At 52.8% G+C, this 24,858-nt stretch overlaps 10 protein-coding genes across 10 annotated transcripts; 2 read left to right on the forward strand and 8 right to left on the reverse strand.

The window, feature by feature from the left end:
- Positions 1–131: 131 nt before the first annotated feature.
- On the reverse strand, positions 132–2,135 carry G647_08739 (uncharacterized protein; the record flags this gene model as incomplete). The annotated part of the gene is made up of 3 exons (XM_008733046.1): positions 132–1,790; positions 1,846–2,056; positions 2,104–2,135. 3 exons carry the CDS (start codon positions 2,133–2,135, stop codon positions 132–134), a joined length of 1,902 nt encoding a protein of 633 aa, XP_008731268.1.
- Positions 2,136–4,293: 2,158 nt separating this feature from the next.
- On the reverse strand, positions 4,294–6,039 carry G647_08740 (uncharacterized protein; the record flags this gene model as incomplete). The annotated part of the gene is made up of 1 exon (XM_008733047.1): positions 4,294–6,039. One exon carries the CDS (start codon positions 6,037–6,039, stop codon positions 4,294–4,296), a length of 1,746 nt encoding a protein of 581 aa, XP_008731269.1.
- Positions 6,040–6,714: 675 nt separating this feature from the next.
- Positions 6,715–7,441, reverse strand: G647_08741 (uncharacterized protein; the record flags this gene model as incomplete). Its single annotated transcript, XM_008733048.1, has 4 exons — positions 6,715–6,959; positions 7,021–7,173; positions 7,236–7,347; positions 7,427–7,441. The coding sequence occupies 4 exons, from the start codon at positions 7,439–7,441 to the stop codon at positions 6,715–6,717; spliced, it is 525 nt and encodes a 174-aa protein (XP_008731270.1).
- Positions 7,442–8,100: 659 nt separating this feature from the next.
- Positions 8,101–9,423, forward strand: G647_08742 (uncharacterized protein; the record flags this gene model as incomplete). Its single annotated transcript, XM_008733049.1, has 1 exon — positions 8,101–9,423. The coding sequence occupies one exon, from the start codon at positions 8,101–8,103 to the stop codon at positions 9,421–9,423; it is 1,323 nt and encodes a 440-aa protein (XP_008731271.1).
- A 713-nt stretch (positions 9,424–10,136) lies between these two features.
- G647_08743 (uncharacterized protein) lies at positions 10,137–12,602 on the forward strand (the record flags this gene model as incomplete). Its single annotated transcript, XM_008733050.1, has 1 exon — positions 10,137–12,602. The coding sequence occupies one exon, from the start codon at positions 10,137–10,139 to the stop codon at positions 12,600–12,602; it is 2,466 nt and encodes an 821-aa protein (XP_008731272.1).
- Positions 12,603–13,812: 1,210 nt separating this feature from the next.
- Positions 13,813–14,247, reverse strand: G647_08744 (uncharacterized protein; the record flags this gene model as incomplete). The annotated part of the gene is made up of 1 exon (XM_008733051.1): positions 13,813–14,247. The coding sequence occupies one exon, from the start codon at positions 14,245–14,247 to the stop codon at positions 13,813–13,815; it is 435 nt and encodes a 144-aa protein (XP_008731273.1).
- Positions 14,248–15,599: 1,352 nt separating this feature from the next.
- G647_08745 (uncharacterized protein) lies at positions 15,600–16,180 on the reverse strand (the record flags this gene model as incomplete). Its single annotated transcript, XM_008733052.1, has 2 exons — positions 15,600–16,096; positions 16,150–16,180. The coding sequence occupies 2 exons, from the start codon at positions 16,178–16,180 to the stop codon at positions 15,600–15,602; spliced, it is 528 nt and encodes a 175-aa protein (XP_008731274.1).
- A 484-nt stretch (positions 16,181–16,664) lies between these two features.
- G647_08746 (uncharacterized protein) lies at positions 16,665–17,084 on the reverse strand (the record flags this gene model as incomplete). Its single annotated transcript, XM_008733053.1, has 1 exon — positions 16,665–17,084. The coding sequence occupies one exon, from the start codon at positions 17,082–17,084 to the stop codon at positions 16,665–16,667; it is 420 nt and encodes a 139-aa protein (XP_008731275.1).
- A 731-nt stretch (positions 17,085–17,815) lies between these two features.
- Positions 17,816–20,956, reverse strand: G647_08747 (uncharacterized protein; the record flags this gene model as incomplete). The annotated part of the gene is made up of 1 exon (XM_008733054.1): positions 17,816–20,956. One exon carries the CDS (start codon positions 20,954–20,956, stop codon positions 17,816–17,818), a length of 3,141 nt encoding a protein of 1,046 aa, XP_008731276.1.
- An 895-nt stretch (positions 20,957–21,851) lies between these two features.
- On the reverse strand, positions 21,852–23,589 carry G647_08748 (uncharacterized protein; the record flags this gene model as incomplete). The annotated part of the gene is made up of 2 exons (XM_008733055.1): positions 21,852–22,645; positions 22,698–23,589. 2 exons carry the CDS (start codon positions 23,587–23,589, stop codon positions 21,852–21,854), a joined length of 1,686 nt encoding a protein of 561 aa, XP_008731277.1.
- Positions 23,590–24,858: the final 1,269 nt, after the last annotated feature.

The following is a 24,858-nucleotide window of genomic DNA, read 5'->3' on the forward strand; positions in this document are numbered from 1 at the left end:
TTCATTGTGAGATCCGCTCACAAACCTTGCTGAAGACCGCCATCACCATCTCAATAAATCGTTGAAAAGGAGTGGACTACAAGCATGTAGACCAAGCTTGTTACAATACAAGGGTCGAGCCCGCAAGGATGCTAATGCTGTTGAATCATATCGCCAAGATAACTCAATTCGTCAAGAAGTTGCTGCATGCTGCTGGAATGAGGAACAGAGACCTCTTGAACCCCACTTACTTGAGGTTGGTAGACACCTGCAGCATGATCATTCACAACAAGAGGGTCGACATGATCGACAGCCGATGTCGGCTTAAGCGTGTTGCCCGAACCGGCTTCTTCGGTTGGCAAGCTGTAATGTTGGAATTTGCTCCAGGAGAAATGTGCACTTTTGGCGCTGCTAACGTTGTCTTGCGAAGCCGGGGCTGTGGAAGAAGCGATCGAGCTGACAGTCGAGAAACTTGAGGCTGATGGGAGACCATCTTGTTTGAGAAAGCCGTACCCATGACGCTCCGACTCCTGCGGATCTTCCTGGCTGTCGAGCTGAAAGTGTAATGTCAGCCCGGGCGGTGGACTGATTGGCTCGAAATCGACAATGCTCGAGGCATACTCTGATTGTGGTGAAAACCGCGTTGGTGCATCTGTCCAGTCTGAGAAATGGCTGTTGTCGTTACGGATGTAACTGTCCGTACGTGGTTCAGTGTCCACGGTCGTGCAGGAGAAATGGCTTCGGAGATTCGCAATGTCTTCTGGTTCACCACCTTGAACATCTTCTTCTACCGCACTTGGCGGATACGCCGAGGACGGTGTATTTGGTAAAGTCGGTAACCTCTTCTCCAAATCGAGAGGCAGCCGGCCATCATCGATCGCGTCGTGCTTATCAACTTTCAGAGCTGTAAGCGGCCAGACAGGTGTATTGGCTGCAGAAGCAACCTCTTTCAAGGTCTCTAGGGGGTGATAGGGGACAGTGGTGTGGCTGAAGTTATTTGAGTCGGGAGACGTGTCCAGCTGTTGGGAATTGCGTAAGGATGAGGGCTCCCGCGACAGGGAGCGCTGTCGACGATGCTGTGCGAAGGATGAAATCGGCACGGCGGCCGAACTCTCAGTGTCGTCACTAAAATCTTTGCGCAACGCAAGTTCGCGTACAGGTGCCAAAGCAGGATTGCCTTGTCCTTCGGTCGTTGGCGGGGTCGGCCCAAGCGGAGCTCGCTTCGGTGTGACGCTTCTTGCGGAGGCGGCCCGTGAGCGAACCACTGGCGATCTGATACCGTCTGTGGGGGTCCGGCCTCTTTCTGGGAACCCTCCCGGGCTCATCAGGAGTGGAGATGCTAAAGCTCGAAGACCGCCAATGATGCCCACAGACCGGTTACTCCCGCGTGATGTAGACCTGCTAGGCTCTTGAGCAGATGGCTTCGGTCGAACGAGCGCTAGGATATTGGCACTGCCAGGCGGAGATGGTGCACGAGATGAGGTGGATCTTCCTCTCCTGCTAGACACCGAGGTCGCGCTAATTGGCGAACTGGAAGAGGACCAAGGTAGCTGTGAGAAAGTTGGGGAAGTCTTCAGACGCGGTAATGCTGGCTTTGCTGGGGCTGGCCGAGGGTTGAGGAATTTGTCTGTAGGATTCATCGTGCGGTACTCGGAGCTTGTCGAGCTCACACTGTCATTTCGAGACCGACCGCTGCTGCTTAGCGCAAAGGGCACGTTCAGAACGTTGATTAGCTGGCCGGGAAGCATAGGGCACGTGGTTGTTGCCGGCTCAGCTGAATTGTGGAATTCGATCTCGTCGTCCAGTGTATACTGTGAGAAAAGGTGTTGGTTGAAAGCACGTTCAGCATAGCAAAGTTCCACCTACATAGTACCAGTACGTCCCGCCCATCTTCAGTCCCCCTTCCCGAGGGGTATTGTTGCCCTCGACATCTCCATCACAGATGATGTTGGAGAAGCTATGACAGCCTGACCAATGTTCGGGGCCGGTACGACTGTCCCGCTGCATGGGATAAGGTGTGGAGAAGTTGTCCCAGGAGCCATAAAGTTGGACTGATCTGGTCGAAGGTGGAGTGCGGCTGCAATCAGTCAGCTTGTGTCAACAGCGACGAAGGGCTTGACGTACACTAAAAAGGTGATCAGAGTTGTTGGAGCCATGTTGATGTGTCTTAGGTGAAGCTGAAGGTCGAAACAGAAGCACAACTTTTGTCTTGTCCGGGCCAAGTCCCAATCGCCTTTGCTAGGGCTTGCTGTCCAGCAGTATAACCCGGGGTATCAAAAGAAGAAGCGCACAAAGGAAACGCTAATAGACCAGACCAATGGAACCGATAGCTCGTTATACAAGGCACCAGGCCACTGGGTAGACAGTATAGGCTCTCAGGGTAGAGAAGTATCTTCAGTGTGCCTTGGATGGGATGAGATATAGTCCAGGCCAAGGAAGGTGACGCCAACGGGATGGAGAGATCCGTAGGGTCCAGAATAGGTCTATTTCTGCACAGACGTTGAAACCGAGGTTGGCCTCAAATCATAGGCATGGCTCCAGCATTGTGCTCTGTAAAGGCAGCGTACTGACGGGCCAAGGTGGAGTATGCCCGTTTTGGAAAGCTGAAACTGGGTGACAATGAGCACCGGCAAGGTGCGCGTATGTTTGAGGATTGGACGAGCGATGACGAGCGATGTTGACTTCGAATCGAGTCCAATTAGAGGAGATGAGGTAGGCGTGAACAGCAGCAAGTCGAGTCTGGTGAGGCGCCTAATGATGGTGATTGCAGGAGAGCAGGAGCGATCAGGGTCCGGCGGTTACTGAGGTAAGAGTGAGGTTGTCTCGACCAACGACGCCTGTGAGTGCGGGGAGAGCAATTGACTGGCTATCGTTGAATGGAGCGAGTACAAGGAGTAGATTACAGTCAGAGAGTAGAGGACAGGTCCCTCCACATGGCAGACGAAGGTGGCTATATCGACAGCGGAGAGCAAGAGATTTGAGAAAGATGGAATCAAGGCGGGAGACGCCAGCTGTCGGCGCAAGGCCGGGTCGGAAGTAAACAATAAACTCGAACACGAAGAACTCATCTGAACACCTGCAGCTGAGGAATAGGAACGTACAGGTGCCCATGTCGACAAACGTCCCGTGTCACGTTGTGAATCTTGACAGGCATGTCACTCCTGGAGCGAACTCCTGCGCCCTCGGTAGCTCAAGCGAGACACCAGTCCTGGTCAACTCGAGACAGAAGTCGATCGGAAGTCAATCCAGGTCAAGCGCAGAGCCTAGGGTGGTCCACGCATTTCTGGAAGCGGCCAACGTGCATGAGAGATGGCCAGAAAAGGCGCATACGGGGTTTGATAGAGCACGACAGGGCGAGGCGGCACTGAAGCCGTGATGAAGTGGATGTCAACAAAGGACAAAAATCAGGGATCCAGCTTCAAATCCAATTTTAGAGCGACGCATGTGGCTTCTTGATTGGCCGGTACTGGTCTAGCGCTTGCCACAAGAGGGTTAGACTCGGATGACGAAGGCCGGAAACCAATGTGACTTTGTGTGCATCCAGCTTTGCCCCCCAGCCTCCATGTGCCCCTAACGCAGCTGCAGGCCGCTGTCACTTAGGCGTTATCGTGGACTGCTGTCAAAGTGCAAGAACAATAGTCACCTCCAGACCGAACAGATGGCCAAGTACAGCGATGAAAAAGGTTCACAGACTCGCGTCTCCCTTTCAGATGCAGGCCCCTATTTCATGTGTCAAATAGTCATCAAAGGGTAGCCGCCGACCTCCTTCCGACACCTCAATTTACCGCGGATCAGCCACTTAGAACGGTCAAGAGAAGGTCGGACCCTGGTGCCTGGATTCGTCCTGGCTCGCCTTGAAGCTTGAATCCTGTCGACTACGCCCACGTGGTTCCCGGTCTCGTCTCGGGTCTACCTCGTACGCAGTAAAGATCCCCCGCGAGTCGAGACCCGCAGCCTGGATAGGATTGTTTGTGCTCGAGACATCGTTTTGTACATACATGTTCTGTGGTTAGACAATCTGTGCTCCTGACGACCGTTGCATAGTGATTATCGCCAGGCGCCATGCACAATTCCGCGGTTGAGATTCTCGACACCTTGGAGCACCAATTCTCAATTTGAAACGCCCAAGACTGTCGCTCAAAACTGTCGCAAAGCGTATACATGTACACCATTCCGGGTGCTCGAGCTTGTCTCATCCTTGATGGGTGATGCAGATCATGCCCGCGGCGTGGATATCGCGCAGAGAAGCTTTTAGGAGAGATTTTGTTCATGAGACGACTTCAGTTGTCGCCGCCTGAAATGTGGAGGAAATTGTCATCTTCGCCGTCTTCTTCTCAACTCAAAGTCACTCTCGTCAAAATCGTATTCTTCCTCGGTGCTCAACTCTTCAGCTCCTTGAGTGATTCCCACGTTCTGAGAAGGAGTGCCTTGATCCTCATTGCCCCATACTGAACGCGGGTCGTCAACATTCTCAATGCCATGATTGCCCAACATCCATCGCCCCAGACCGACCACGCCCTCGTAAGCCTCTTGACCAGTCGGTAGAATGTGTGACCTTGGCAGCAAGAAGCCATATGTCCCGGTATCTCTGAGCTTGATTTGGAATGCGAGTTTCACGTCCAAATCGTGGTAGAAGAAATCCAGGGCCGAACCACCTTGGGCTTCTATCTGGACCCGAGTCTGTTTTGTTTCGCTCTGGAAAGCAACGTCGCCCTCGCAGGCGCTTTCTACGTTGTAGACATGTCCGTTGGTCAGGCGGAGCGATTTTGCGATGCCGAGCGCCACTTCTTCCAGATCCTCGAGATTGGGAGGAGCCGTGTCACACGTGTAGCTGTACGGATACAGCACCTCCTGCGAATAGGAGTGGAAATCGAGATATGACACGAAGGAGACATTGTTGTAGGCTGTCTCATTCCTGGCCCACTCTGTCAGTACTTGAGCTTCGACCGCAGCAAGTGGCTCTGGACCAGCATAGTCGTCACTACAGGCGTTATCCCTGTTCCAGTAACCGTCCCAACCGAAGCGAAATGCACGATCCAGATCGATGCCGGGACAGAATGGAATGAACGTAGATTGTCGGTTCTTGCGCCACAGTCGGTCAGTTGTCCAGGTGTACTCATATCCGTCAGGATTCAGTACAGGAATGAAGACCAAATCGAAATGATCTAGTATCTTGGTGACCTCGGAAAACTGAGGGTGACCATATCGGGTGACGAGACTGTAGGCGATGTAGGCGACTGTCGAGACTGAAATCCACTCGCGTGCATGAGTGCCTCCTACAATAAGCAATGTATGCCTAGAGTCATGAGAGTCCGCTGTGCTAGAATTAAAACGTGAGCCGATCCGTAATGCAGGGATATCGCGACCTTCAGCAGATGTGCCGATAGTGGTCAAAGATGCGTGGGTTGGAAAAAGGGACGCGAGCAGGCGCAGCCAAGGATACATGACACTAAGAGGCTGATAGTCCTGGAAGAACAGGTCATGGGGAGTGTTGCCCTTCAGTCGCCAGTCGGGCGCATCCATTAGGCTCGATATGAGCGCCCTTTCATGCGGCGACGATGAGTCAGGGTATGTGTCGTAGACTGCCCGCGCGATATCTTGTATCAGGGGGACGTATGAGTCGTGTAGCGATGGTGGAAGGAGTCCAATAAAGGAAGGCACCACTTCTTTGGCTATCCGTATGTCCACCCATTCATTCGTTGCTTCCCATATGTCCAAATACAGGATATCTGCTGCTTCCGATATGGCCTTAGCCTCTTCCTGCGTCCTCACTCGGAAGCGCAATACAACATCAGCGCCATAGCGGGCGCGAAAGCCTTCCGGCGCCTTTGGTAGTCTGGAGCCTGGAGAGGACTTGTAGGGTGATTTGCCAGGAACTGACCAAATCCGTTCTATAATGGCGTCACGCAGCCTGCGAAATGGCCCTGCCGGCTTATCTCGGTGTGTAAAGGCGACGTTCGTTTCAAGGGACGTGTGAGGCAGTGACTCGCTGGTCGGAATGGCAACGGTGGAAGTGATGATGGTTGCCAATATAAAGATGTCGCGGAAGAAAGGCGCCATGATGGGCTTAGAGAGACTTTGTTATCGTGTCATGAGAGGTGAGATGGCCAACAGAGCGATGTTAGATAGCCACGATAACTTTCTGAAGGGGAAACTGAGCACGAGAGCAGTTTCACGAAGTGTGGAGCGAGCGAGGGGAAGGAAATTGATAGAATCTGAGTGGTTGGTATCTCGAAGGCTATCGTTTTCCCTCGCAAAGCCGATCGTACTTGCAACACACCTGGTCAGTAGGTGGTGAGGGGAAGCGAAAGATATGACGACTTGGTGAAGAAAGTCTGAATGGGCTCTGGAGGCACCAGTCCGCAGTGCTGGGTATTGTTATGGAGCAGGAAACAGCGTTGCCTGCAACCCTCCGCCTCCTCCTTCGACAGCGACACCCAATCGCATGACGTTGCGTCGGTGGCTGTGGGGAAAGGTATTCTGTGACCGCCAATGGCAGTCTTGCCGGCCAGATCGCTGAGATGAGGTTTCGGCCACCTTGTCTTGCATGTCAACTAGTTTGCGGCTTGCCAATGCAGCACTATCAATTGTCACGGACCCAAGCATGTCGTGCATCTGACGGAAGCTAAGTCACACGTTACGACTCTGAATGTTCGGTCATATGCTTGGACGATAACAAGTTATCGCTATGCACCCACTGAAATTGAAAGCATCCAGCAACTGTCGACGTCTCATCTACACCTTGTATTCCTCGAGGCCCCATTTCCAGATGGTCGCATACGGAGTCATGCCATCCTCCCGGAAGTCGACCAGGACGTACATGCCGTTCTCGTCCATGGATTCACCCTGGTAGATATCGTAGTTTTCCCAGTTGCCTAGGATCTTCTTGGCTGCAGCTGGTGCTTCGGACTGGAACTTCTTGATGTCCTCTTCCGGAGTTCCCTTCTCCTTCAACTTCTCGGTCAGAGCCTTCATGTATTCTAGTGGGAAAGTCAGTCGGTGCCGTCCGGCCGCCTATGGATACCAGAACGTGCAACCTACTCTTGAGCTCAGCTTGGTATGCCTTCTTTGACATGCCGCCTTCAATTTTCTGTAGACGGAATTGATCGGCCAGATCGAGGACTGTCACCTTGGTCTCTTCGGTGCCTTCGTCGGCATCTTCACCTTCGGCAGACGGGTTGGCACCCTCCAGTGCTGGTACGCGACAAGTCAGCACAGGCTTCGAACCGGGAAGGGACGTGTGCGTCGTGACTGACCGAAGTTCTCAGACCCCTTTGTGACCATCTTGCCATCAATCTCCCACAGCCCGTTACCGGCATCGATGATCTTGGAAGTATCAGACGCAAGCTCGTCGCCGCTGATGATGTCCTAATGTGAAGAGCGTCAGTTTGCGACATCAAAGGCGGGGCAAAAATCTTCAGGAGTTTCGCCTGCATCTCCTCCATACCCTGTAAATGATCATTTTGACAGAACGCTGAGCAAGGCAGAGAAGTAGAGGAGGAAGGGGTGCGAAGGAGACGTCGAGGTGTCAAGTTGTCGAAGTGAACTGGCGGGAAAAAAAGATTCAACGCAGGCTGTCAACGAGGGGCTCGAAGATCGAATTCCGGTCCACTCGCAAGTAGTGTGGGGTTTCATTCACTGCCGCCAAAAATTTCTTTGGCTCCTCAATTTCACGTGACCGCAAAGATCTAATCTTATCCGTCACGCTACTCTTCACAATGAAGAGCGATTTGTTCGGGTGGCCAATTTCGCGCATCGTCACTATGCACTTCATCTCCGGCAACTCCTGAAGCCCTGGAGTCCTGGAGCCCTGAAGCCGTGATCATCTCAGCATTTGTTTTCTACATTCAAAGATCTCTCCACCCGCACCACAAGCTTGTCTCCTTCTCACACTCTCTCACTCTCCTTTTCTTCGCTCAGTGCTTCCTTTAGTTCCTCTTTTCGTTCCTCTATCGGGCCACCCGCAAGAGACATCCGTCCTTCGCCCGACATTCCTTGCACCTGCATCCGCGCCACCCGTACACGACTCCTATAAAACCATCGACATACCTGCACTCGGTACAACACGCACCTCGGATCATCCGTGCTCCTGAACCTTGTCTTCATTGCATGGTCAACAACATGGCGAACGTTACTCTTCCGGAGCTGCCTCCTCTCCCATCATATACCCTTAGACCCCGCCCACCAATGCTGCCAGGCATCTCAGACCCGGTACTACAACTGCTGTCGCCTGTCGTCGCCTACTGGGTCGTGTCTGGCTTCTTCCATATTCTAGACGTCTATGAATTGTGCTCGAGGTACAGGCTGCACACTCCAGCTGAGGTCCTCAAACGCAATCATGTCACCAGATACGAAGTGCTCAGAGATGTCATCCTCCAACAGATTATCCAGACAGCATTTGGGCTGCTTATCGCGCAGTTTGATCCAGTCGAGACTATTGGCAGAGAAGAGTATGATATCGCAGTCTGGGCTCAGCGCCTGCGGCTGGCTCAAGGATACCTCCCGAGTGTGCTCAGTGTCGTTGGCATCGACTCCTTGTCCTTGGGGAGAAAGGTGCAGCACAGCTACCCTCAGCTTGCAGGAGCATTATCTGGAGGGATATACCCCACACGTTCATTCGCATTGTGGGAGACAACAGCCGCCAAATTCATCTACTGGATCGGCATCCAGCTTGTGCAATTCACCGTCGCCATCCTGATCGTGGATACCTGGCAATACTTCCTCCACCGGGCGATGCATATGAACAGGTTCCTCTACACCACCCTCCATTCCCGGCACCACCGGCTGTATGTCCCCTATGCCTACGGGGCTCTTTACAACCACCCTTTGGAAGGCTTTATGCTCGACACGCTCGGGACTGGCGTAGCATACCTAGTGACGGGCATGACGGTGCGGCAGGGCATGGTCTTCTTCACTTGTGCTACAATCAAGACAGTCGACGATCACTGTGGCTACGCCTTTCCATGGGATCCATTACAGCATATAACCTCAAACAATGCCGCATATCACGATGTACACCATCAGAGCTGGGGCATCAAGACGAACTTCTCCCAGCCATTCTTCACTTTCTGGGACCGCATTCTTGGCACCGCATGGACTGGCGGAGATGTCTCAGCCCGCTACCAACGCGACAGAATCGCTGCGCAGAAGAAGTTAGACGCTGATGTCGCTTTGACTCAGCCATCAGTGGTTAATTCGCCCGAGATTGACGTACAGAATGCACAGCAACAAGCCCGTTCAAGTCAGAGGCAGGTCCTCGACGACAGACAACATGGCGGTCCTCAAATCCTCGAAGAGGAAGCTAGGGAGGAGAAAGAAGTAAAGTCAGCTTCACGGCGAAGCACCAGACGCAAGAGTGGCTTTGATGCCAAGTCAATATCCGACCATATTGCAGGACTCCATTCCAGAAGTCCTGCGATCCTCCATGCAGACGGCATGCATTGAGGAATTCTTTGTATAAACCAACTAATGCACGCGATTTTTCCATGGTATCCTTTTTGAGTCACGCACGTGAGGCACTGGTTTACGGCTTTCAGGAAAGGCTTATGTGCCTTCTCATGGTCCTTGCAGGGTTTTCGGATCATGATAATGTGTACGATTATGACTGGACCTAGGAAACTTGTGTCCTCAAATGGCATCTTAAAACAAGACTCAACTTCTACTCTATTCTGGCGGTCAATTATCCCTTTCGACGAGCACCAGACCTCAACACCATTACTTACAGTAGGTTCTATGTACGTGCTTGCGCAAACGGGGAACTTTGACCCATTACGCCGGGTCCTGGCTCCTTATCATTGATGAACAAAGAGCTGTGGACTTTCTGTGCTCCCATCCACAATGGATCCTTTGTGTCGTCCTTCAAGACCATCCTAGGGAGATATGGCGTCGTCCTTGTCGGATCTTCTTTGTCTTTTTGTCTTCCGCCACGATATTATCGGTTGTGCCTGTCTATAGTGTCAAGCCTTCTCATATTCTCCTTTACAAATTGCACGACTCAGCAAACACCATTCTGGACGGTAGTTTCCAGACTTGTCGCAATCATATTGAGTTCGAATCCGTCGCATTTTGCTATTCTTCACAATACCAACACCAACTTTCTGAATTACGACCAGGTGAGTGCCCTATAGCCGCTATCCCCGTGGAACATCGCTTACAAGATGCATATTCAAGATATTTCGCAAAAGTTTGTCCCGCCACTCGCCAAACTGTTGCAGTTCCGACCTAATGAGGATCCAGAGGCCCTATCACTGCGAATTGCTCAGGGTACGAAATCCCTACCCTCATCTCTCCGATCAAGCCGACTGGAGAATTTCCTGTTACCTGGCCGCGGCCATCTCTGCTCGCTTCACAAGTGCCTTCATTACGACGTCGTTCGATTAGTACTTCGTCATGTCCAGCTCGAAGTCGGAATTCGCCTCAATAATGTCATCTCCCACAGCGAAATGCTAGCCCCCGAGCTGTACAGTCGTATCAAGAGGCTACGAGAACTGCACGCCTTATGGCTTGACCCTAGAGAGTACCGGAAGACCTTCATGGCTTCGTCTCGGGATCTAAAGTGGAAGTATCAGACTGACGGGTGCGAAGCTTGCATGCTCTCGAAGATCACAAGCGATCTACAGATCCTTCTTGACATGAGGTGGGCGTTCCGCTCACGCGCGACCCGTGCTTTCGTCGCGAAATACGGCAATCCTAGCCTTCAGCAATGGGTTCATGTTTGGATTGCAACTTTGGCAGGATTTGTTGAAGAGACCACCGGTACCACCATCGATCTCGACGCGGTCATCCTGCACAATGATGAGGAAGCTATCCTGATGAAGAAGACGAGGGCTGAGATCGCCGCTCTGAGACAACACACCCATCAGTACCAGAAGAGCGGACCCGCCAATGGAGCATACATGACACAGGTCCCGTACGATTGGAGCTATCCAATCCATTCTGCTCCTCACCAACCGAGCCCGCAAAAACTTCCCGTCACCCAGGATGCGACTGGAGTTCAAGCGGAAGAATTCATTGGAGACACAAACGAAAGCCACCTCGAAGGTATGGACCCTTATGAAGCATTAACAAGCACCCCATATCTCCCCAGAACAACATACTCACCACCCACCAAGCAGCCCACTGAATCAGTTTTGACCATGAGCACCGTTTCCGCTGACCGTTCTTCCAAAGGCCGGAGCCCGTATCAGCAGAGAGTCTCCGAGCGAGAATCAGAGGTCAGTATCCGTGTCTACTTAGACGAGCGTCTGCAGGTTGTCACTGAGGATGAACCAGATGCCGCGCACGAGGTGGCACAGTTGCAGCAAGAATACGTTCACCCTCGTTCGACGTGGGAGAAGTCAACACCTCAGGAGCCGGCACTCACGTCGTCGACACTTCTGCCTCGTCCGGACGCAACTCAGGGCCCAACCCGTCCAAGTTCCGTGGTCTCAACCGATACCTGGGAGAGATCTACCAACTCATCGGGAGACTCCTGGGAGTCTGAACAATTCGTCATGGCGGATTGCGGTTCAAGCGTCTATTCATCCCCCCCGAAAACCCCCGGACTGAATGACTACAAGTCTCCGAGTCAAAGCTGGCGCAACCTCTCAAGCGTCGCTGGGGAACGGAGCACTTCGCGACAACGACGTTTGGTGAAAGCACAGAATCGCGATCCCGCACAGACGTACACTAACCTTCTGCATTCCTCGCCTTTCTCAGAGTCAACGGCCACTCTACGACAACCAAGCCAACAGCAACAGCAACAGCAACAGCGTCCGAGGCCAGTACAGGTACGTTCCCCAACCAACGAATCTAGCTCTCGTCCAGCCTCCGCGTCCGAGCTGTTTCTAAGTTTATACAGCGAGGACAGTCGTCCTCGAGACTCGTCCACTTTGAAAGCCACGTACCTCCGCAATTCGTCAGTTACGCCTTCGAGAGAGGTCGATCCCAGCGCGGATGCCCACCAAGTCCCATTTGAATCCAGATGTGGGCAATCGGAGCGATCTCGGCCAGCACCAGTCGCGGCGTCAACACCCTCCAAGCCAGATACGCCAACCACGCCACGCGCACCTCCCGCACCTCCCGCGACACAAAGACCAAAGTCGGATTCTACAGAACAGTTCCTCAAGCTCTACGATGAAGTTGTCTCATCGTACATGCCGTCGTCAGGTCAAGTGGTGGGGCAACAAGCCTCATTGACGCTCCCACAGTCGACCTCGACCTCCGTCTCTACGATGACGAAGAATCGGTTAGCACCTGAAAGACTCTCCCACCGGTCTCGTCCGACGCAGCAATCCGTGGACATCGACCGTATCGTGCGCAATACCGCCAGTGGCACCATCTCGGATGCTCGCGACGGGAGTCGAGCCAGAAGCATTACGGCGAGGACCGCGATTTTGACTCCATCGCTGGTCTCAGCTTCGACTTTTCCCAGCGACTGCTCTTCGAGTCCAATCCCGTCACAGAGGGGCCCATCATGCACGCATGGTCGTTCCTCCCGTAAGCAGGGAGAGAGGGGCAAGGATGGTAGCGGCAGTGATGAGAGTCGTCAGACGACTTGGAGTTCGGCCTACGCGAGTCAAGTCCAGGACCGGGAGGATCTAGGGTGGTATTACGGTAGAGTCAAGGGGAAAGACAAGAGGTAAAGCTAGAGCCCAGCGCAAGGCGCAGTAGATGCACTCCAGCAGCGTGGATTAGCAGAGCAGAGCAGGGCCGAGGAAGGAGAAGGGAAAGGAGAAGAGCGGCACGGTCTGTGGCAAAGCGAAAGGGAGATCGCCAAAGTACCCTAATGTGAACCAGGAAGAGGAACGAGGTTGACGTCTGCATCAACCTGGTACCTTTGTACTGAACACGTCGGGTTGAAGACCGTCCATACGTAAATACTACACACTTACTAGTCGTGGTAGACCAAAGAACCTATCGTACTCCGTATAATGCGGTATATGTCGTTCGGGTTGGTTCAGTAGCGTCCTTTCATTCAGCCAGGTTGGCAAATGTAAAGGTTGGAAAGGCAAGGGTCGAGATCTCCTGGTCCTTCCTTGGGGCTTCGAGTGTATTGTATTGCACTGTGTGTGTGCGTGTGCATGTTATGTCTTTCAACAGAATGCGAGTGCTCGACTTAAGGTCAACACTTGATACATAGTCCCGCTTGCCCGCTTGCTTGTTTAGATTTATACAGTGTTAGGAATCACGACAGGGCTCACCCCGCTATTTAACTTATATAACCCGATAGACCGATAGAGAGTAGCAAGGGTAGGAGGAGATGGGATGTAATGGGATGATGGCTTCTGACTTTGCTGCCAGTAGACGGACATGTGGAGGAGTCAGACTTCCCAATGACAAAGACATCGGCACGCGGGTAAAGACAAGCATGACTGATTGATCTGTATCATACGGAGTAGGGGGCAGTCTGGACGGGAGTCTTAGCGTTCATACCGAGTACAGTACCTGGTAAACATCGAAACGAAAGGATGCTTGTCAGTAGACGTGGGTGAGCTTGAGGAATTATGACATTTTTTTTAACCTGACGAGCAATTTGGCAGCTACAGTACATACATGACTTGTGAGCCGTGCTGCGTGGTCCATGATAACTATTTACTTATGGGCTACCGACTGAATGAATTAGTTACTAACGAACATTCCAGACCTGCACTGCACTACGCTACAAACCCAGACAATGAGAACGCATGCCGGATCTCTGAGAGACACAAGCCATCACTTCACTTCACTTCACTTCACTTCACTTCACTTCACATCCCTTTTCGTGGTGTGCCTGGACGGACTACACGCCGCCCCCCATCGCGGCTCAACATCCCTGCAGCCCATTGACGAACAGACGGGATACAGTACCACCCACTACAACGGCTTCGGCTGCGGCAACTTCGGATCCGTGACCTTGATGGGCGTCCCGTACTGCTGGACCAGGTACAAAAAGTCCTCCAACCAGAGCTGGAACTCGTAGATGGCCTCGTACGAATCCACGGTGATGGCGTACTCGTAGGTCTGGCGCGCGGTGAGGAGGCGGGCGAGATCGAGATCCTCGTCGTCACGCTTGTGCTTTGACTTTTCGATCGCGCTTGGGCCAGCGTTTTCGCTCTCGTCACGCTTGACCAGCTTGAACAGCCAGTCGTACAGGTTGTTGAGGTAATAGTCGCCTTCGTAGGCCCACAGGCCGTAGATTTCGTACGATTGGCGCGCGGCGAGGGCGGGGCCCGGGTTCGGGTTGGGTGCGCATTGCGTGGTCGTAAGGAGACTCGCGGCTGCGAGGAGGGCGGTGGTGCATAGCTTCATGGTTGGGAGTGCTTTAGACGGTATTACCCCGAAAGAGTGAGAATCTGTGGAAGGAAATGTTGCTTCGGTCGCTGAAAATGCTCCCGATATTGACAGCTCTCCAGTGTTCCTGTGACCCGTGGATCAACGCCTCCTTATAGCCCAGTTTCCTACCTGGCTTCACGACCGAGAGCTCTCCAAGGTCGCATGCTCATACAGACTGACAGAGGGATGAACGGAATAGGAAGGGCGAGACATCAGCTTGCTGCCGGCCCAGCAAGAGGAACACGAGCGGACACGTCCTGTTACAGACAATAAGCTTGTCATGTTTCCGGTGAACACGATGGTTGCTCCCCATCGAGACAGCGCAGTCGCCGCGAGACCAATCCCACTCCTGCGGAGGGAACGAGTCGAGTTGTGCTCGACACTTCAGACAAGTCGTACAAAGTCACGCGCTTTCAAAAGGCCTTCTGCTCGATACTGCCAAGGGTCCGGAGAAATTGCTATCCATTCTGCCGATACAGAGTGTTCGCATTGTTCCACGTGCCAATGCTTGCCAAGTGGAGTTGGATACGGGCACGGTCAGCCTCGTCAGCCGCACCATTCGGAGCGAGCCAGCGTAATTTCCCACCAAGAGAGCGCCGACGACAGCAGTGCCAGCTGGGTAGTCAGTTCATGAAGCCCGTCTTGGTGAAAGCTGGGCGTTTTCCGATTGCTCTCGAGTTGTTGGCGTGAGTCTTAAGCTACTTTCATGAGAAATGTTGGCTTTCGTGATTAGATTCTGAGGAACAGCTCGATTGGAACCTGTGAGTCACGAGACGGCCATTTCCTCCTCTTTCGGCACTTGATCGAGACTTAGCTTGTGAAGGAACAGCTGCAGCTGAGAAACTGGAAGAAGAGCTCGCAAAAGGGGAACAGGGGCGGAAAGTCATTCTGGAGACTATGTCGGGGACAACAGGACACCGCTCTAGACACAGGATGCTCAGCTGTCTGTAGACCTGCACACGAATACGCGGCGATGAGAACTAGAAGGGAACGTGGCATGTAAGAATCATCGTACGAGGTAAAAGCCTCTGCGAAGCTGAGATGCTGTGTGAAATCGAGATCTCGACTTCGGTAGAATCCCGGCTACTGACGAGGCTGCAGCCTCGTCTTTCCTGGCATTTCCCCCAGCCGCCTCTGCGACACCGAGGGAGCTGCTAAACAAGAACCCGGATGTTAACCAAGCTGAAACCCCATGAGGCTCATCGCAGCTCTGTGAAGCTTCCCTCCGGCTTCTGTCCCTAAGTAAATCACCCCAGCGTCTCTCTCCCTGCCTGTCACTTCCATCACCCGACATCACTTGTCGCCGCCGTTTCAAACCAACATTGTTTCTAGACCCAAACGTAATCATCCTCATCGAAGTGAGATGATTGCTTAGGCCGAATCGTCTTCTTCTTTCTTTCGACAACGACGTATTCTTCCTTGTCCTCATTACGGCGGGGTCCAAGCTGCACCGTTACCTGACGGCTCTTGGGCCGTGCAGTTTCCAGTCTTTCCACCGTCCACTGCTTCAACAGGGCAAAGGTCACAGCAGGATGAGTGCTCTCCATGAGATTTCTCTTGCACCACTCCGCCTTGGCTGGTTCAGGGTTCAACCAGGAATGGTCTTCTCTCACTGCTTCAAGGAGCTCCTGCTTTGTCCAAGGATAGCAGTACTTTTGATATGGGGGAAGGTGGCGCCATGGTGGCTCGGTCGGGGGGGAGGTGGCCTCAGAGCTCCGGGCGGCTTGGGTTTCGGGGGCGGTGGGTGAAGCGAGCTCGTTGTCATTGCCATTTTCGATGGGTTCCCAATCCATTGAAGGTGTTCGATCGCTGTTGGTGGCAAGGTCTGGACGTAGATCAGGTACGTGATCAACCATGAGAAGGTGGTGGGAGACTTACCGGCATTGCTTAATACTGGCGATACAGACATGGTTGCGAAAAGCTTGTAGCGAATGTTTCCAAGTGTTCGCTGCGGATGCGAAGCTGTTGGGCTCTATGTGGCTAGGTTTTCCGTTGAGCTCACTGCAAGGTAGGCTGTGTGGTAATTGTGAGAAATGGGGTCTCAAGTAGTCGGCACATTTCTTTGATGCTGAACTGCACTTGCGCAGTCGAATCTTAACTGAGAGGTGAGTGTGAAGACCCGCTCAATTGTGAATAAGTCGGACCTGCCTTAAGCAAGTCTGCGTCTTCAATTCCTTGGATCATTTCGCAAATTCTCGGCAGTTGACCTTTGATTGGGCTCTTCTCTGTAGAAATTGCCCTTCCCTTGTGGCTCTGTAGCTCATTATGATCTGCTAGAGGCAGTGCTTGTTGAGACCGCAGCGGCCACATTTTCCTCCAGAGGCAATAGCGAAGATCTTCGTACAAAAGGGCGTGTTGAAGTCATGCAGTACGTGGTAGGACGACACCTCGTTTCACTCCAACATCTTCTTCAACTCTTCAAACTCAGAAGTCCTCTTCTTCAGTGCCTCATTAGCCTCATCCACGCGCGTCTGGACCCCCAAACCTGACGCCTGCGCCTTCTGTTCCCATGCTTGAGCTTCAACCGCTGCCATATACTGCTCCATAGCCAGCTCCACTTTCTCCTTTGCCTCCCTCAATCTTCGAATGTTCCGATGTCGCTCCAAGACCTTGATCCGCGCAGTGACTCGCTTTTCACTTTCCATATCCTGCAGTAGACTGCGTTCCATGTCGTCAACCACTATGATGGCGTCCAATTCGTCGGTGATGTCTCTGAAGAGCAGGTCGTGGAGGTCGGGATCGGGATCTCTCCGACGAAGAGCAAGAAGTTCGTGGACGAGGGCGTAGATTTCGCCATCCACGATCGCTTGCATGGTTCTAGAGAGCGCGCTTCGTGTTAGCTTCCGAATGCGCTCGCTGGATCGACGGAAATATACTCTTTGTGACAGCCCAGAGTGAATGACGATGGCTCTGGGCGTGACCCGGGCAAATTGAATGTGGCTTCGCTGGATAGTGCAATTCGGTAGTCCGACTCTGTTCGATATGGTCTGGCGGAGTTGTGTTGGTAAGAGCCTGAGATAGAGGAAGTGGCTATACATGACTGCCTCGTACGTGAAGATGCAAGCATTGTGGGAAGACGAGGCAGTCGCGCCATCAATCCACTGCCCGGAGGCGCCTCGCCATCGCACGTTCAACTGAAGACAATTCAGCCTTGCCCTTGAAAATTTTCAATGCTGCAAATCAGTCCCAAGACAGAATGCTAGAGTATATTTGGATGGTTCTGCAGAGGTAGTGGACGGGAGCACATACCGAACCCGACATCCATGTCGAAGATCGCTATGTAGTTGACAGAGTTTCTCCGAGATTTGCGATGGAAACGACGCGCGACGCAGGTGATCGAAGGACCTTGAAACGCGCTGTTGAAGGTCAAGGGCCTCAAATGTAGAACGCGTCTTTATGATACAGTGTGCGGCAAAGCCTTTCCCATCATCAAATCAAAGGGCGATTACTTCGCTCGTCCTCCGCCGGTGCTGTTCCTAGGAGAGTTGCGCACACGACGGTGCTGGCTACGCATCAAGGAGGCGAGTTGCAGCTGGCCTGATTCTCACTCAGTCTTGCGCCGCTTCGCCGGACTCTGGACCTCGTGCTCCTTGACTGCGGTGGCATCATGAGGTTCCCATTTCTTAGGGGCGGAGCCTAATCGGTGTGGATTCTGGGCTGGGTCATCCTGCCTGTTCGCCTTCGCGCCATTGCCAATCTGGACGCCTGTGGCAGTCGCCGTGACGCTGGAGACGGCGTTCTCACCTGCATCGACACCGCTGCCGTTCACGTTCCTTGGCTCAGTGGCACCGTTTGCTATTGCACGCTCACCCTTCTCTCCTGGAGCCTGCGCCTGCGTCGTCCGAGTCTGCTCCGCATGGTCAACTGCTGGTCCACTGGCTTTTCTCTTGGTCTTCTTACTCGTCTTGTTATTTGCCTCCATCTGCTTCGCTCGATTTAGTTCGTCTTTCTTCTTCCTGTTCTTCGACATCGACTCCTGTCTCGCGGCACGTTTCTTTTCTTCCTCAATCTTGACCTGTTCAGCAGTGTCACAGCGGGCCTTCTCTCGTTTCTCCTCCTCAATCTCGAACATCTTGGATATGGCCGGAAAGAGTCTTCTCATGTCTTTAATCTGCGAGACCTTGATGCGCATGAGGTCAAACGCCACAGCAACAGGAAGCTCACGCGCAGCATCGGCTTCAACCCAGGAGGACGACGATAATGTAGGAGCGAGCTTTCGCGGACGCTCATCGGCACCATCATCATTTATAGGGACGGTGCCGTTGGTCATCTCAGCATCCACATCATCCAGAAGATCCTCCTCAGATACGCGCTCGGGCATCTTGACACTGCTGAATACGGGTATCTTCTGGTACCGCTGGCTGAAATGCGTTAGGATGAGATTCTTTGCGCGCATTCTCAGCGCAACGCCGACGGCTTCACCCGTTGTACTGTGTTTCTTGGCCTTTGCATCTCCTTCCATGCCATCGTCAAATGTTGCCTCGTGTACAAGAACATCCGAGTCGGCACCAATTTCGCAGAAATTCTCACTCGGTCGACAGTCGCCACTGTAGGAGAATTTGAATCCATTCTTGAACGTGACCGAGACGGCTTGCGCTCCATGGCAGTGATTAACCTGCACAGTCCGCCATTCTTTGATGTAAGAGTCGTGCTGCCCAATGTCAAAGGGCTCTCCACGGTGCGACAACCCCTTAAAGGAGTTGCAAGGTATCGGCGTGCAAAGTGCGTTGGTTGGCAGCCCCAGCACGGACTGGTACTCATCTACGTAGTCCAACATGTTGATCTCGGAGAGCAGGTAAGGTGGCGATAGAGACACACTCTCCGATCCGGCCAGTCTGCCCACGGTCTTGTGCACCTCTTTCAGCACCGAAAGAGTGCCGAGATGATGATCGGCGTGAAGGTGAGAAATCCATATTGCTCGCAAGTTGAACAAAACGTCGTCCAGTTGTTGTACGTCGTACAGTCTCTTCAACTGACCAAGGGTGCCTTCTCCGCAATCGAACAGGTAGTTCCCCATGCCTTGCGGCATGCGTAAAAGTACTGCTGAGACATTGCGATATTTTGAAGGAGCTGCAGAACCGGTCCCCAGAGTAATGATCTCTGGTTCTTGTAAGTCCGCACCTGGAACGAAAGCCGAAGTTGCAGCCCGGTACGAAGATATATCGTCCTGTAGCAATTCTTGGACCGCTGGTTCTAGAACAGTCGCGAACGAGGCAGAGTCGAGGTTCGAAGCTACCTCTTTCTCGTCGATGGCGAAAGTTGGCTCGATTTGCACTTTTAAGCCTCTTTTTGCCAGGACGACCTGTGGATCGGCAACTAAGGAGCGTAACTCGGCCCCATATTTATCCAGCGCAGGACGATACGCTTTTGAGTTGTCGAAACGAGGAACCGAGAATAGATTTGGGGCGATTTGAGCTAGCTGGCTTGAAGATAAGGCGCTGGAATCATGAGTAATGTGGTCATTGCAGAGGGACGCATCCGAGATGATGTGCCTCATGTGCCCCAGTCGATGCAGTAGACTTTGAAATTGCTCGGTCCCTACGACATCTTGCCGGGTGATCCAGACCGCGGCTTCTACACCATCCAAAAGCTGGTCCGTCTGCTTGTTCAGGTTCCGTACAAGATCATCAAGATGGACGACAGAGGGTACGTCGAACAAGGCAAGACCTCTCCCGGGTCGAGTTGGGCTTAGGACCATCTCCGGAGTAATCGTTGTGCCAGTACCATCATCGCTCTCGACCGATCTACCTGCTGCCAGTTGTGCGAACTTCGGGCCAGGTTTCATACCTAAGGCTATGGCTTTTTTCACATCGAAACTCCCGCGTTGGGGGTGGCCCTTGACGATATACGACATTGCCGCACCACGAGACAGACCGAATGCTGGGGGTAGCTCTCCGACAGTGGAGGCAGGCCAGGGATTGCGATGGAGGACATCAGAGTCTGGTGAGAGCGGCGTCGTATCGAGGTCAAGGACTGGGTAAGAGACTAGCGTCTTTGTCTCTGGATCGCGCACGTAGACAACGGCAGGAAGCTTGATGTCCTTCAGCTTGGATTGGAATAGTTGATCCCGTCTCCAATCCGAATCGAACATGTTATTGACGACTTTCTTCCGAATCTCCTGCTCGATTTCCAACTGCGCTTCATCGATTGCGACGCCATCAATGTTGTTAGAGGCATCTTGAGTCAGAAGTGACCATACGCGGATATTTTCATCTTCATGAATAGGCTGTGGGTCGGTGGTGGTCTTGCGGATATCAACCTCATGCACCGACAACGGCATCCCTGTCCGGAAGACAAATCTCCTCGCACATGCCAGCGAGTGCAATTGCATCGGACCTGCGTGTATGTCCAGTCTCGGACGCTTGACACCGTCTTCATCCAGCTCGGATTGCTGGACATCAGCCAGGCTAAGGATCATGCCAATCAGCCCTCCGTTGTTCCAATGTGTCTTGCCCGCGAGGAAGAGACCTCGAACCTTTTTCAGCCCGACCCCACGTTGTATACATGCCCTCTGTGTCCCCTCGGTGATCTCTCCAAGAAGATATCTCTTCGTCGCGAAGTGCAGAAGTAGGGTCGTGCCTGGGGTATCTGAGGTGGGAGTCGTAACGAGTTCGAAATGGAAGTTGGTGCGCACGCCTACAGAGCCGGCGCCCACAGAGCCGGCGCCCGCCCTCAGTTGTGCCATTCGATCGAACTTGTAGGCGCTCGGTGTAAAAGGATCCAGCGATAAATCCTGATCTTGTTCACCTCGCGAGTGGTAGGATCTCTGCAGCAATTTGGGAGGGTAGTGATTTCGAGGGTCGACGGAGTTCTCCTTCAGGCGGGCTCTAGGGGTATGAGGACTTCTTGCTCGTATGCCAGTCTTTGCTTCATCCCAGTAGCGGGGCCAGTGTAGCAAGGAACGATCTACCAGACTCGGGTCGAGCCGCTGCCACGGCCGCAAGACCAGACTGTGCGAAGGATTCTGAACAGGTTGCACTGGCCAGGACAATCTGATACAGGAAGAAACGGAGATTCGCTCAGAGAGAGCAGGATATCTCGCAGGGAATAGCCTGGCTGTGGGTGCCTGTCGAAAGACACAAGCCGAGATAGCCACGGCGGATCGGTTGAGAAGGAACGTGTGTTACCGCATATCACGACGCAAATAACTCTGTGAAGGAGAAGTTTTGTCTGAGAGCACACGATTACCAAATAGAAGGAGGAGTGACATCAAATGAGTGTCTGACTAAATCTGTCTTTATTGCAGTTCCAGTCTGTCAATCGTGTGTAGAAAAGTTGAGACTTGTGGACAAGGCTGCGATTTTGCCTTGCGTCACCTGGAATCTGCACCATCCACGGCATCCGACGCGAACAACTGAACGGACGATTTCTACATGATCGAGCCTTTTACAATACTTCGTACCCATGCTAAGAGACAACGAATACTTGAAGTGATAAATCATCTATAATTTCAAGAGCTCATCTATAATTTCAAGAGCTATGTACTGGCATCAATGAGATGAGCAGAACGAACCGTTAATGGCTCTTGAATTCCCATCCAGGCCTCAGCAACCGAAAGTATGAATCATTGGGGTAGGTCTTCATTCCATATGTGATGTCAACTCGGCGAGCTTCACACAGCTATCATCCAGATCGTCGCACATTCTTTTTAGGTTCGTCATGCTTTCCTCCTCTGAGAGCTCTGCGGGCTCTTCGGCATGACCGGGGTCATTCCCTTCCGACGAGCAATGATTTTCCGAGGCAGAGGAGTTGAAGTATAGTGCAAATGTGTTCTGGTCGAGGGCTATGGAGTCATCAACCTCCGGGGCTTCAACAGCAGTGGTGGTCATCATCATCGAGGGAGGCAGCTCTGGAAGTCGCGGGACTTGTTTCAACGCTTTTGAGGACCCCTTCTCAGGGTGGGACTTCCCAGAGAGGCTTTCTAGATCGAGCGTGGGGTGTGGGGGCAGCTCGGTCACAGCGTAGACATGATAATCGTTGGTTGGGACTGCGTTCATCCATCCATTTGATGGTTGAAGAACAGAGAAGTCGACGGGAGTCTCGGGTATCAATGCCATTCCAATTTGAGGTGGTTGATTCTGGAGTTGTTGAGAAGCTGCACTGGAGCCGACATCCTTTTTCATCGGCTGAGGTTGGGATTGAGCCTGAGCCTGAACAGGCTTCGGCTGTTGGATGTTCTTCTGGAGATTTGGTGGCGGCAAGCCAGATTGGCTAAGTTCTTGCAAAAACCCAGAGAAGGCTTGCGAAGACAACAGCATCCGAGTGAGGTCGGTAAGACGGTTGTTCTCTTCCCGGAGCTGCTGGTTTTGCACACGCAGATCGTTCGCTTCTTGAACTTTGGTGGCAACCTCTCCTTCGAGTTGGCTAATGTATTCTGTCAAATCAATTAGTACATTGGATGTGATACTTCAAGCAAGAAACCTTACCCTTCCTTCGAGAACGGAAAGCGCGAGCGGAGACCTTGTTTCTGAGCTGTCGACGTTCCTTGCTAGAGAGCTTCTTGCCCTCTTCACTCGCCAGAAGACGTTCGTCCTCGTCCATTTCATCCTCGTCCTTCTTGATCCGAGGCATGTTGGACATTCCACCGGAAGCACCGTCGTCGTCCTCAGATACAGAAGCCGCGCTGGCCTGTCTCATGCGATTCAGGACCTTGGAGATGCTCTCTTCGACGAGAGGATCCTTGGCTGGTTGAGTCTTTGTAGGGGATGAACCGGGAAGAGGCTTTTGTCCCTGTGGACGTTGCTGCTGTTGGCGGGCCAACTGTTCTTGCTTCTGTGCCTGTTGCGCCTTTGCAAGAGCAGCCTGTTGGCTATGCATGCCAGGGTAGATTCGTTTGATAGGAGTAGAAGAGGTATTGGTCGGGGCCACCAAAGTATTTGGGCTGACGAACTGAGCCGGACCAGAAGAGTTTTCGGGAAAGAACATTGTCGGGAGACCGATTGGCGAGTCATCAAAATCCATATCACCCGGATTGCGGGAGAAGTCAAGGTCATCAAGGTCGCTCAACGGCATGTTCAAAGTCTCGGTTGGCATTATAAACCCTCCATTGTTCTCGTGGTATTGCAGCCCAGTGGCCTTGTTGATGTTGAAAGTGCTCGCTAGTGCTCCTCGAGGAATGCCTGTCTGCTGATGGTACAGGTCGTATTGGAAGCTCGGGCCCGGAAAGGTAGGGGTTGTAGTCGATGGAGGGACGGACGATTGGGGTGTCAGCATCGGAACAGGCTTGATGTCTGGTGAATCGATGAGAAAAGAGTCGTAGTCGGTATTGAAGTTGGTGTTGAGTTCAGCCATGCTCGAGTGAGCCGAGTTGTAAGTCATGGCTGGAGAGGTGCGTGGCCTAGATGCCTGCGCGGGTCAATTGTGCCAAAAATAGGCACAAGTCGTTCGGATGGTCTTCAAACTCAATTCCACCTCAATTGTGCCCTTAGAAAATCGTCGTCGAGGCGCTGAGAGGTGGTATGAGGCGTATCGACGGCGACTTGGATATGAAACGAGGGAGTGATCGAAGAGAGTGAGATGCCGGGGAGCAGGGAACAAAGAGAGACGGAGGATAAGGGAGCAGAAAGTTGGCAGCATTGGATGTGAGGAGCCACTCTCAAACCACACACTCGGGGCCGACAGAGGCTGTGCTTCGCGAGATACTACCCACTTCAGCGAGACGGGCGAGTTACGAGGGCGCTGAGGGACATCGGCGGTTTATCGCTCCGTGATCAGCATGTCAGTGCTGCAATCTCCACCAATGATATAAGAAGTTGCCTCCGCCATTAGGCTACTATGATTCTTTAACCCAGAGTTGCCAATGTATTGGCATTGCTCGCCCTTTGATCATTGGCATCCACCGCAGCTGCCTCTTTCACGGCAGAGGCCAAGATAGACACTGTCGAGCCGCGGTCGAGAGCAGAGGCCAAGTAGCGGCCTCGCAGTGCGCAACATGAAACCCTTCTGAACCAGCAGTGAGAGGCGTCCGAGGGTCCTCACGTGACTCCGGTAAGTGTGCGATCAGCCGTTTGCGCGCCTCAAACATCAGGCTCATCATCCGCCGGTCTTCCGGACTGACATATGTTCCCAGTATTGAGGTTCTCTGCGTGTGCCTGTAGCGATTGGGAGTGTCTGGCTGACAATCTTTACCCGGTCGTGGATATTTAGGCGCGCTATATTCAAGAATGTGTGTTATCCACTTGGTCATCTCGTTCTCCTGTGTGCCTGTTTCAGCTGGGGACATTACCTGCACATGCGTTCAGGCAGAACCCGCCAGTGATGCCCGCATCTGGCTCATCTGGCAGAAGCCACGGAGTTACCGAACTGTGGCGCTGAGATGTGGCTGCTCAAGTCATGTGACGTGCCGACCCCCTTCTCCTCGTACTCCGTACCTCGTACGGACCTCGTGCGAGATCCGTCACTGCCGACGCAGCCAGTTGTTTGGTTTGTTCTTTTCCTCCATTTGACCATTTCAAGCATTAGTCACGGCTACAGCACTGCTTGCCTGCGGGGCGTGATTTATTCTCCCTAGCCGTTCAACAGAGGATGATTAAAGTCCATTTCCACGTTCCAGATGTCAGGAGTGTCCAGTGATCCTTCTTCCTCTTC

The sequence above is a fragment of the Cladophialophora carrionii genome (genome assembly GCF_000365165.1).
Source record: "Cladophialophora carrionii CBS 160.54 unplaced genomic scaffold supercont1.8, whole genome shotgun sequence".
NCBI lineage: Eukaryota > Fungi > Ascomycota > Eurotiomycetes > Chaetothyriales > Herpotrichiellaceae > Cladophialophora > Cladophialophora carrionii.